Source organism: Salmo salar, chromosome ssa25, assembly GCF_905237065.1.
Source record: "Salmo salar chromosome ssa25, Ssal_v3.1, whole genome shotgun sequence".
Lineage (NCBI taxonomy): Eukaryota > Metazoa > Chordata > Actinopteri > Salmoniformes > Salmonidae > Salmo > Salmo salar.
Genome location: NC_059466.1, coordinates 6,531,981 through 6,545,640, shown reverse-complemented (window position 1 = coordinate 6,545,640; position 13,660 = coordinate 6,531,981). Strand labels below are relative to the sequence as shown.

Here is a 13,660-nt window from a genome sequence, read left to right as displayed (position 1 = left end):
AACTTTTGGACCTTGAGACTTTGTCCTGGGAGTGTGGATGAATGGCTGCCTGTGCCACGGTTCAAATGTCAAAGAGAAGCAAGATAACTCACATGAATCCCATCTGGATTGAGGCCACTGACAAATTACAATTGTTTTCTCTTTCCTAACTCTATGGCTTGGTTTGATCCCTTGCTGGTCTCCCCCAGTCACCACTTCTCCACCAATTAGATTCAGTTATCCCTTTTAGAAAAGTCACCACCTGCATGTGGAACATAACCAAATCGCTCGCCGGGAGTTATGGGTCTATAGGGACTCTTTTCCTTTACCATTAATGCAAAATAAAAAATGATATCTTGATACCTTAACTAAACTCTTGAATTCTAGCCCTCACAGCATACAAATGGACTTAACTTGGTCCAAAAGAAAGTATTATTTATGTATTTATTGAATAATACAATAGCTTGGGCTCGTTTCCATTACGCTTATACTGTCCCTTAGGTGATAATGTTTCAATAGAGAATTGAAAGCGCAACCAGAGATGGGCAGTATTTATTTTGCATGTATTTGAAATATGTATTTCAATAACTTCTGAGTATTTTGTAATTGGTATTAAATTGGGCTGAACTACAGTCCAATGTATTTTGTAACAAGATACTTTCGAGAGCTGTAATTGGTATTTTCAAAATACACATTTTTATGGACATTCACATTTTGTCGATCGTGATTGACTGGTCGATCTCCAAGGCATTCTTAGTCAATCGCCAAACATTTCTGTAAAAACCCAACACTAAAGCCTTGCGTTCCTATATTTCTAATTAGTCTCGCGCTGTTGGGATTAGGTGCACCCAATTCAGCTGTCCTGTACGGCGGGTAGGGGAAGTGATCCCATTTTGAACCATTTAATGTGTCTGAAGGTACAAACTCTGCCATTATGACGTTTTTAGTTATGTTAAAAATCTGAGTGGTAGATCTCGAGTTGCCTCTTGAATCAGAAAAGGTTGGTGACCACTCCTCTAATTACATGGCTCTGATAATACCCAGTTAGCTTTGTAGTTCATTTTAGTATAAACATTTACATTTTTGTCAGTTAGCAGACAGAGTGACTTGCTCAACAAAGGTAGATAAACAACAACATATCATAGTCATAGCAAGTCAAATGTTTCTGTAACTGTTACTGAGAATGTTTTTGCTGTTTGGGCTGGCTACTTGCACATTTATTTTTGTATTTTAAAATGCAAAATACATGCATTTTAATTAAATACATTACAAACTACATGCATTCTACAGTTTATACAATACATTGATCTTTATGGTATTTTGTAATTGTGTTTTCTAATTATATTTTGTCATTTATGCACATCCCTGTGTGCAACAAAGTAACCTGGGGTTGTCAAACCACCCATGCACACAAAGAATCATTGACAGCCATTGGCAGTATGCACAATGTCTTAGGAGACTGAAACAGTGAGACGCATATAGTTGTCAAACCTGAATTGGTGAAAGGAAAAAGAGCAGGACTCATGGTAAAAATAACTAACACTCCTCAAGAAAAATACATTAAAGAAGCCTCTCGCTCTCTCACTCTCAATTTCAATTTCAATTGAAGGGTCTTTATTGGCATGGGAAACATATATTTACATTGCCAAAGGAAATGAAATAGATAATAAACTAAATTGTAATAAACAATTTTTTTTTTAAAGAACAGTAAATACTTCATGTCAACCTCTCCTTGTGTTTCATTTTGTCTAATTGCCTTCACATACCTCCTTCCCCTTTTCTATTCCTGAACTTTTCTTTTCAGCTCTTTAACTCTGTCCACCTCTCTCTGTTGTCTTTTTTTCTCTTTAACTGTCTATTTTCCACCTCTCTCTCTCTCTCTCTCTCTCTCCTTCCCTCTTTCTTTTTTTTGGACTCTTCTCTCTCACCGTAGCCTGTTCAAAAAGAGGGAGATTAACAGAGGAATGAACCACAAAGGGAAAATGAGAATGATAACAAAGGGAGGAGCCACAGGGTAAACAAACATATTTGTTCATTTAAGTCTGCAGGTCTATCTCGCTCCACAGACAGGGACAGACATATTAGGTGTCATGACAGAAACAGGATCATGTTCAATAGACTAGGGCACGCAATTTTATTTTAATTTTTTTACATTTTGCTACAGAAAATAAAAATGAGTGATAGTCCCTCCCTGTTTCAGTCTGTTTTCTTCCGTTTGGTGCCTATGAACACAACACAGATGAGTGTTGGGATTCAAGGCCCACATTCATGTTGCGGTAGCTGTCACTGAACAAAACTCATCCATGCACATCGGGGGATAAGGAAACAAAAGGCTTTGTTGTTTGAGAGAGAGACAAAAACAAAATTATTGGAAGGAGAGGGTATTTGTACGTGGGCAAGCACGTACGCACACATGCACGCACACACACACAATTCATGGCTATACCCTCAGGACAGTTTTGGTCTTGTGCTTGGACCTGTGGAAATATATTTGCTGTATAACATAGACGCTGTAGAGTTTACTATACATACTTTGAATAACACATGTATTAACGTCTACACGATATCAACCTTGTGGATCATGGATATTAGAATGATATGAGAGTGTAATAGGAACTGTAACTGATTGGCAAGGCCTCACTAACTTGTCAGTTAGTTTTTTTTCTGTCACTTTGGTGCAATTTTCAAAAGTGTGTGGTACATGTTCACAACTCTTAGTACAAAACTCAAAACAGATAATCAAAAAGGCAGTTGTTGCAAATCTTCAAGCACATTTTCAGTTGACTAAGTATAACACCCAAAATCAGTCTCTTTTTCACCAAACGTAATTAGTGTTTCATCAAGAAATACATGTTTCACATTACAATACATTCTCATATAAAGTAATTGCCTGTCACAATGCAATGGTCACGTTCATTTTGATATGATTGTCTTCTCATTTGTTAAAATACATTTTACTATTACTTAATCTGACTACCCTTAAATGATAATCACTAAACCGTTTGGTCAACCTGTAGATTTTAAGCTGGTTTCTCTACTACAGATTTTCAGAACTACAGTACATAGTGAAAATGTATGTCTGTAAAGTAGAAATATAAATTATGATATATATACTGTAATGTACTATTAAGATGGTGACTATTGTGATTTTATTTTACACCTCTTTGAGCTAGACGTGCCGCTAGCGGCACACCTCGACAACGTCCGGTGAAATTGCAGAGCGCGAAATTCAAAATACAAAAATTGTAATATTAACCTCCCTGGGCGAGGTGGGACGCTTGCGTCCCACCCTAGTCAACAGCCAGTGAAATCGCGTGGCGCGAAATACAAAAACCTAAAAAATGCTATAACTTCAATTTCTCAAACATATGACTATTTTACACCATTTTAAAGACAAGACTCTCGTTAATCTAACCACATTGTCCGATTTCAAAAAGGCTTTACAGCGAAAGCAAAACATTAGATTATGTCAGGAGAGTACCCTGCCAAAAATAATCACACAGCCATTTTCAAAGCAAGCATATATGTCACAAAAACCAAAACCACAGCTAAATGCAGCACTAACCTTTGATCTTCATCAGATGACACTCCTAGGACATTATGTTATACAATACATGCATGTTTTGTTCAATCAAGTTCATATTTATATCAAAAACCAGCTTTTTCAACATTAGCATGTGATGTTCAGAACTAGCATACCCACTGAAAACTTCCGGTGAATTTACTAAATTACTCACGATAAACGTTCACAAAATACATAACAATTATTTTAAGAATTGTAGATACAGAACTCCTTTATGCAATCGCGGTGTCAGATTTTAACCTTTTGGGGCTAGGGGGCAGTATTTTCACGGCTGGATAAAAAAACGTACCCGATTTAATCTGGTTACTAATCCTACCCAGTAACTAGAATATGCATATACTTATTATATATGGATAGAAAACACCCTAAAGTTTCTAAAACTGTTTGAATGGTGTCTGTGAGTATAACAGAACTCATTTGGCAGGCAAAACCCTGAGACATTTTCTGACAGGAAGTGGATACCTGATGTGTTGAATTACCTTTAAGCCAATGCCATTGAAACACACAGGGGCTGATTAATGTTTTGGCACTTCCTATTGCTTCCACTAGATGTCACCAGCCTTTACAAAGTGTTTTGAATCTTCTACTATGAGATCTGACCGAACAAGAGCCTTGGAACGGTGATGGCCGATTAGACTCTGGCGCGAGGACATGTTGGGTACCCTCGTTCCAAAACGTTTTAAAAGAGAATGCATTCGTCCACCTTGAATATTATTCATGTTCTGGTTAAAAAGGCACTAATGATTTATGCTATACAACGTTTGACATGTTTGAACGAACGTAAATATATTTTTTCCCCTCGTTCATGAAGTGAAGTCCGGCGGGCTTAGATCATGTGCTAACAACACGGAGCTTTTTGGACATAAATGATGAGCTTTTTTGAACAAAACTACATTCGTTATGGACCTGGGATTCCTGGAAGTGACATCTGATGAAGAGAATCAAAGGTAATGGATTATTTACATAGTATTTTCGATTTTAGATCTCTCCAACATGGCCGTTTGTCTGTATCGCAAAGCGTATTTTTCTGGGCGCAGTGCTCAGATTATTGCAAAGTGTGATTTCTCAGTAAGGTTATTTTTAAATCTGGCAAGTCGATTGCGTTCGAGAGATGTAAATCTATAATTCTTTAAATGACAATATAATATTTTACCAATGTTTTCTAATTTTAATTATTTAATTTGTGGTGCTGACTTGACTGCCGGTTATTGAAGGGAAACGATTCCTGAACATCAACGCCATAGTAAAACGCTGTTTTTGGATATAAATATGAACTTGATAGAACTAAAAATGCATGCATTGTCTAACATAATGTCCTAGGAGTGTCATCTGATGGAGATTGTAAAAGGTTAGTGCATCATTTTAGCTGGTTTTATGGTTTTGGTGACGCCTGTCTTTGAATTGACAAAACATTACACACAGCTATTGTCAATGTACTCTCCTAACATAATCTAACTTTATGCTTTCGCCGTAAAACCTTTTTGAAATCGGACAACGTGGTTAGATTAAGGAGATGTTTATCTTTCAAAGGGTGTAAGATAGTTGTATGTTTGAAAAATTTGAATTTTGACATTTATTTGGTTTCAAATTTGCCGCTCTTGAAATGCACCTGCTGTTGATAGGGTGCACCACGGGTGGCACGCTAGCGTCCCACATAGCCCCAAGAGGTTAAAATAGCTTTTCGGCGAAAGCACATTTTGCAATATTCTGAGTACATAGCTCGGCCATCACGGCTAGCTATTTTGACACCCACCAAGTTTGGGACTCAGTAAACTCAGAATTACTATTAGAAAAATTGGATTACCTTTGCTGTTCTTCGTCAGAATGCACTCCCAGGACCTCTACTTCAACAACAAATGTTGTTTTGGTTCCAAATAATACATAGTTATATTCAAATAGCTCCGTTTTGTTCGTGCGTTCAGGTCACTATCCGAAGGATGACGCGCGAGCGCATTTCGTGACCAAAAAAATCCAAATATTCCATTACCGTACTTCAAAGCATGTCAAAAGCTGTTTAAAATCAATTTTTATGCAATTTTTCTCGTAAAATAGCGATAATATTCCAACCGGGCAACGTTGTATTCATTCAAAGGTTGAAAGAAAAGAATTGAGAATTCTCGTGAATGCGCATCTAATTCTCACTGTCCCCAGGCTGACCACTCACAAACTCTACTGCTGTTCTTCGCCCAGAGACAGCAGACACCCCATTCCACTTTCTGGCGGCTTTAGAGAGCCAATGGGAGCCTTAGAAAGTGTCATGTTACAGCACAGATGCTGTATTTTCGATAGAGATGCAACAGAAGGACAACAAATTGTCAGACAGGGCTCTTCCTGTATGGAATCTTCTCAGGTTTTGGCCTGCCATATGAGTTCTGTTATACTCACAGAGACCATTCAAACAGTTTTAGACACTTTAGAGTGTTTTCTATCCAAATCTACTAATTATATGCATATTCTCGTTTCTGGGCAAGAGTAGTAACCAGTTTAATCGGGTACGTTTTTTATCCGGCCGTGCAAATACTGCCCCCTAGCCCCAAACAGATAAAGGGGAGGCAATCAAATAATGATGGAGTTCAGGTAGGTCCAATGAGGCGCAGGTTCGCATAACGAAGGTGACAGTAATGATAGGCAGTCTGGCGACCTCGAGCGCCAGAGAGGGAGAGCGGGAGCAGGCGTGACAAATATAGGTGCTCACTCACTGCCAAGCGTAGAGACCTTTGGTCATGAGTTCTGTGACAATGGCAGTAAAAAGTCTGTTAGCTTACAAAATAAAACTGAATTAATTAACCTCTATGGGCTAGGTGGGACGCAGGCGTCCCCCCCGTGGTGCACTCCATCAACAGCAGGTGCATTTCAAGAGCGGCAAATTCGAATCCAAATAAATGTCAAAATTCAAATTTTTCAAACATACAACTATTTTACACCCTTTGAAAGATAAACATCTCCTTAATCTAACCACGTTTTACGATTTCAAAAAGGTTTTACGGCGAAAGCATAAATTTAGAGTATGTTAGGACAGTACATTTACAAGAGTTGTGTGTAATGTTTTGTCATTTCAAAGACAGGGTCACCAAAACCATAAAACCAGCTAAAATGATGCACTAACCTTTTACAATCTCCATCAGATGACACTCCTAGGACATTATGTTAGACAATGCATGCATTTTTAGTTCTATCAAGTTCATATTTATATCCAAAAACAGCGTTTTACTATGGCATTGATGTTGAGGAAATCGTTTCCCTCCAATAACCGGCAGTCAAGTCAGCGTCACAAATTAAATAATTAAAATTAGAAAACATTGGTAAAATATTATATTGTCATTTAAAGAATTATAGATTTACATCTCTTGAAAGCAATCAACTTGCCAGATTTAAAAATAACCTTACTGGGAAATCACACTTTGCAATAATCTGAGCACTGCGCCCAGAAAAATACGCGTTGCGATACAGACTAGTCGTCATGTTGGGGAGATCTAAAATCGAAAATACTATGTAAATAATACATTACCTTTGATTCTCTTCATCAGATGTCACTTCCAGGTATCACAGGTCCATAACGAATGTAGTTTTGTTCAAAAAAGCTCATCATTTATGTCCAAAAATCTCCGTCTTGTTAGCACATGATCTAAGCCCGCCGGACTTCACTTCATGAACGAGGGGAAAAAATATATTTACGTTCGTTCAAACATGTCAAACGTTGTATAGCATAAATCATTAGGGCCTTTTTTAACCAGAACATGAATAATATTGAAGGTGGACGAATGCATACTCTTTTATAACGTATTGGAACGAGGGTACCCAACATGAACTCGCGCGCCAGGTGTCAAATGGGCCATCATCGTTCCATGGCTCTTGTTAGGTCAGATCTCCCTCCAGAAGACTCAAAACACTTTGTAAAGGCTGGTGACATCTAGTGGAAGCAATAGGAAGTGCCAAAAATATTCCTCAGCCCCTGTGTTTTTCAATGGCATAGGTTTAAAGGTAATACAACACATCAGGTATCCACTTCCCGTCAGAAAATGTCTCAGGGTTTTGCCTGCCAAATGAGTTCTGTTATACTCAGACACCATTCAAACAGTTTTAGAAACTTTAGTGTTTTCTATCCATATATAATAAGTATATGCATATTCTAGTTACTGGGTAGGATTAGTAACCAGATTAAATCGGGTACATTTTTTTTATCCAGCCGTGCAAATACTGCCCCCTAGCCCTAACAGGTTAATGAATTGAAGCTGACTACTGAACTCTTCCATTTGATGAGCTGCATGGTCAGATTTTTTAAAATATATGACGCCAAAGTGTTTCCTTCTTACTTATAGAATGCAACGGTTCAAGTACAGTATGTTAGTTAAAAATACTAATGACTGTCATGTATACTCCCTCTCCGGCACTCGAGGTCACCAGGCTGCTCATTATTATTGTCACGACTTCCTCCGAAGTCGGTCCCCCTCCTTGTTCGGGCGACGTTCGGCGGTCGACATTTTAGGTCTTCTAGCCATCGCCGATCCACCTTTAATTTTCCATTTGTTTTGTCTTGTCTTCCCACACACCTGGTTTCAATTACATCAATTACATGTTGTGTATTTAACCCTCTGTTCCCCCCATGTCCTTGTTAGATATTGTTTATTGTAAGTGCTTGTGCACGTTATGTCTGGTGTGCGCCGGGTTTTCTACCCAGTTATTGATTGTTCTGTTTCCCAGTGAGTTTTTATTATTAAACTGCGCCATTGGAAACACAGTTTTTGCTCTCCTGCGTCTGACTTCTCTGCCGCCAGTACGCACCCCTTACAATTATGCACACCTGTCACCATCGCTACGCACACCAGCACCTCATCAGACTGACCTGGACTCATCACCTGCCTGATTACCTTCCCTACATATGTCACTCCCTTTGGTTCTTTCCCTAGGCGTTATTGTTTCCGTTCCAGTGTTCATGTCTGTACGCTACCTGTGTTTCTTGTTTTGTTCTATGTTAATTTATTTATTAAAGCTTCCCTGAACTTGCTTCCCGACTCCAAGCGTACACGTTACAGAATAACGCCTCCCCAAAGGGATGCATCAGGGAGTTTTGTTTTGTTAGTGTAGGTGACGTCGGGTCCAGGTGTTGCTAATGGAGCAACCGGGGATGCCTCAGCTGGCTTGTCAGGCTTCCATGCCTCAGCCGGCACATCAGGTTTACAAGACCCGGTTGGCCCATCAAGCGTCCGTTGCCGAGTCAACCGAGGAAGCCTCAGCTAGCTCGACAGGCTTCCATGCCTCAGGTGGCTCGACAGGTTCACAAGACTCGGTAGGCTCGGCAGGCTCCCATGCCTCAGCCGGCTTGTCAGGCTCCCATGCCTCAGCCGGCTCATCAGGTTCCCGTGCATCAGCTGGCTTGACAGGTTCCGGTGCCTCAGCAGATTTTATTTATTAAAGATTCCCTGAACTTGCTTCCCGACTCCCAGTGTACACGTCACAATGACAGATAAAATGTGAAGAATCAAAGATCCCACAACTTCAGCCATGCGTTCTGCAGCACGAGTACACTGTAATACAAAATTGCTTGAGTCAAATGTGTTATAGAATGTCTTTCGACGAGGCTGTGTATTGTTTTAGTGATGCAGCATGTTTAGTTTGGGTATGAAGTGTGTTTTCATTCGATGCATTTGGATTTAAATGTGTTTTGATAATGTGTGTGATAGAAGGTCGTCACTGTTGTTGTCACTCCATGCCTCTCAATGATTAAATGTCCCATAAACACTAATGAGCTCTCAGAGGACTTCCCTTCCCATACCACCTTGCCAATCCTACTACTTATCTTGAAATTTGCACACATGCATGCACACACACGGACGCATGAACACAAACACACACAAACACACACCCACACACGCATGCATGCACACACAACAGATGCCTGCACACATGCATGTACGCGTGCACGCCCCCGCATGCACAAACACACACACACACACAAATATGCACTGCCCAGCAAAGTGTGTTGCATACCACGATTGTGTTACTATCCCTGTTTCCCATTTTAATATAAATGAACGTTTACTCTCTTGCCAATCCAAGAACTTTCACCTCCCTGGAATCATCAACTTACTTTATCAAAAAACAGAAACTAGCACATGGCATTGAAATACTTCTCTTCCTTGGCTGGGAAGGGGAGAATATGGAGACAGGAAAAGCACTAGAGCACAAACACAAACAAACAATGGGCCAAATTACAGTAATTAAGGACTACAGTTTCCCCCGGCCTCGTTAAAGCTAGTTACGTAGAGAAAAGCAGCCGAGCGGCAGGGACCTGTCAGCCTATCCATTGCAGCGCTGGTCAGTGCTCCTTTGGCCCAGAGCGGTGGATATCTACTGAGCGCCCTTTGGAGCGGCATGGCGGCATTTCCACCTCGGGTGGCATGTACAGAGCAATGTGTGTTCTCAATTAATACGTGGAGAAATCTGTCCTTCATTTTCTAGGCCAGGAGCAAATAAGAGACAAAAAAGAGCTCAGGGGCGTGGAGTTAGAATTGAAATGCCTTATCGGTGAGTCGCGTTGTTTGTGACTCATAGAGTGTTCTTTGTAGAGGTGTGACAGAATGGCATCCTCTGATGATTTCTGAGAATGGAGGAATAGCTGCACGTTCAAATGATAATGATAGGTGGTTTGTGGCGAGGCTGCTCACATGCTTAGGGTTAATTGGTTCAGAAACAGCCAGGGAGAGAAAAAGAGAGAGAGAGAGATTGACAAAGAGAGAGGATAACTGTAGAAAAACACTGAAATACACAGAAAGAACAACTATAGGAAATACTTGTGGATAATCAACTATAAATGCACAACCATTAGACTAGAGTCATGCAGTTTGAGCCATTGTGAAGTATTTGCACCTGTTGCTATTGATCAACAGCGGTAGTACCTGGGTAACCAGATAAGATCAGTTCCTAGGAGCTCTTAGGACTTAGCCTGTGTCAATATGGCTCACCCTTTTCCTAACTGAACACAAATCGAGCCCTATCCAATCATTAGAGAATATACTGGCCACACAATGATTCAGTATATTTGGTATAATGGAGCTAGGACTGAGCAAATAGTAAGGTTGGGAAACACTATGCAAATACTATTAAAATCACCTGATCACACCTTTTATGTGTTGGCTGAGTTGGTAAGGGTGTGACACTAATAATGCTAAGGTTGTGGGTTCAATTCCTGCAGGGATCACAGTCACATATTACACTTGCATCCAAAATGACTTACAGTGCAGTTAGTTCATACATGTTTATATTATACTATTATACATTTATTGTTATGTTATATATACAGTCACCTCCAAAATTATTGGCACCCTTGATAAAGACGGACTAAAAAGATTGTATAAAATAAATACTGAGCTATATTGTACGCTCAGAAAATTGTGAAATGTCTATTTTATTTACACAATTACTCATAGAAATATATTTTGTGTAACAAGTAATATATTTTTGAACACCTACTGGTGTGCATGGCCAAAGACGTATAATGTAAATTACTTCAGAGGAGGACAAGCAAGATAAAGTCACTCAATGTAAATGCATACATCTAATTTAACTACATTTGAGAGCATTATGCATGTTTGGTCTTGTAGACAGATTTAGAGAATTACCCTCTTTGTACCACACACACACACGCACACACGCACACACACACTCTCTCTCTCTCTCTCTCTCTCTCTCTCTCTCTCTCATATCCTATGGAGTTCTTCAAAACACCACTCCCTTTATACTGTGGTTACATTTTCCCACCATGAACTAGAGAGTGGGGCCGAAACTGTACACATAATTCTAAAAGATCTTAAAACACACCTTCTTAGCTTTGCTTTTCCTTAAGGTGCTTTTTAGTCATTCAGTTTTTATTGTTATTCTTTAGTTTTTTATCCTGTTATGTTTGTTGTGTTGTAAATATTAAAATGTATTTTTTCATTGCGTTTTAAGTTTTTTTCCTGTGAAGCACATTGCATCGCATTCCATGTCTGAAATGTGCTGTATTAATAAAGCTTCATTTAATTTGATGATCCTGCTTCTCCCTCTAACACACTTTCACACAGCTGCCAATGCCCATTGCAGCTACACAGAACACAAACATACAGTGTAGGCTGCACTTTTACATACCCTTGCATTAACTCCCAGTGTGCACACTAGCTTTCACGCATGCACGGACACACACACACACACACACACACACACACACACACACACACACACACACACAGACACAAACACACACACACACACACAACTATACTTTCAACATTCTCACAAACCTTTATAACATTCTGTTCTCCCGCTCACACAATTGACACATATGCACATTCTTCCCCCTTCTTTTTTCACAACCCCTACACAGATAATTAAAAAAATATCTCAATATTCTCTCACCCTCACACACTCACCACCCCCTTCTCCATTATGCACCCCTACACATTCCTCGCATCTGCTTTTCCCTTATTCCCCTTACACAAAAGCTCATCCATCCAACCCATCCCTCCATCCGCCCCTCCATCCCTACCTGGAAGATGAGAACTTTGAAGTGGTTCCTCTTTAGCAGGTGTCCATGGTTGGCCTCCAGCCGCTTCACCTGTGACGCCTGCTTGTCCAGCCGCTCCCGCACCTCCTTCATGTGGGTGTTGACCTTGTGCGAGCGCTCCAGCAGCTTGTTCACGCTGTTGGATGTGCTGGTGTGGTTCTTGGAAAGGCGGGTCACGTCGCCTTGGACCCCCCGCACGGCACCCTCCAGGTCGGCCTGACGCAACTCCATGCGCCGCTGGTTCTCCTGCACTGCCTCCAGCATGTTGACCAGCTTGTCGAGTAGAGCCACCACTGTGATGGCGCTCACCTGGTCCCTGGCAGTGGGACTGGTGGGACTGGTGGGACTTCCAGGTCCAAGGCTCCCAGGGGTTTTCAAGCCCAGCCTGGAGAGGGTGTTGGTGGGGGACGAGGGAGCTGGGCTCGGGCTGAAGCTGGACACCAGGAGGTCCATGTTGTCTTGCTGTGCCTGGTACTGCTGGGGGTTGACCAAAATGCTGCTGCTGTTGCTGCTGCGCTCGGCGTGCGATGAGTCTTCTCCCATGGCCACAGGGTGGAGGGGTTAAATGTCCTCTTTTGAAGGGTTTAAGTAAGTTAGAGGGCTAGAAGTGGAGGGATAATGTGGGCTGACTTGTTCTGAGGTGTGAAGAGTCTCTGTCAGTTAGTTGACGTTGTTGTTGTTGTTGCTCCAGAGAAGGACTGAGAAGGGAAGAGGGATTCTCTCCTCTTGGTTGTTTTGGTGTCCCCTCCCCTTTTTTTTTTACAATGTGAAGTAGAGCAAGAGTTGTATTGCACACACCCACTTTTCTCCTCCCCTTTTAAAAACCTCCTCCAAAGCCAGAGGGGAGGGGCATGGTTGTCCTGGTAACAGGTCTAGCCCTAAATTGCTGGAGAAAATTACGCCAGAGATTGCCACTGTGAGTGTTCATGTGACTGCTCTCAATGCCTGTCCGTCTGCATGAATGAATCTGGAAAGTCTGTTTGAGTGGCAATTTGATACAATGAGCATTTCTGATGTTGTGCATTTGTTTATGCCACTGTGCATGTCTCTCTCCCAGGTTCAGGTTTGTTTGTAGTTTGTTTGCAGTGTTCAGAGTTGTTTGATTAAGCAGTAAGACCTGTGTGGGTGTGGCATATGACCAATATACCATAGCTAAAGGTTGTTCTTAAGCCAAATGCAATGCGGAGTGCCTGGATACAGCCCTTAGCCGTGGTATATTCACCATATACTACAAACCCCCGAGGTGCCTTAATCTGGTTATCAACATAATTAGAAGAGTAAAAATAAATGTTTTGTCATACCCGTAGTATATTAGATAAGAATGAGTAAGACAGAGTAAGACTGTGGTGTGGCTTGGTGTGCTCCATTCTAAACATTTCAACATTTTCACTGGTGCAAATCAAGCATGACAAATCTCGCCCTTTATGTTTGCATGTCCCGATATGTACTTTCCAAACATGCACAGACAAGTACTTTGGTGAGTGCCCACATGTGCAACATGGCAGCCCTTTCCACCCCTCCCTCTCCTCCTGTTCTGTTTTTCTCTCCTCTGCTCTGTA

At 40.9% G+C, this 13,660-nt stretch overlaps 1 protein-coding gene across 1 annotated transcript in view; it reads right to left on the bottom strand.

The window, feature by feature from the left end:
* cavin2 (caveolae associated protein 2) overlaps window positions 1-12,817 on the bottom strand; it is a 32,284-nt gene extending 19,467 nt beyond the window's left edge. The window contains exon 1 of the mRNA XM_014172903.2: window positions 12,084-12,817. Coding sequence (XP_014028378.1) covers window positions 12,084-12,644 — 561 coding nt within the window. The 5' untranslated portion in view covers window positions 12,645-12,817. The remainder of the gene's footprint in view (window positions 1-12,083) is intronic.
* Window positions 12,818-13,660: the final 843 nt, after the last annotated feature.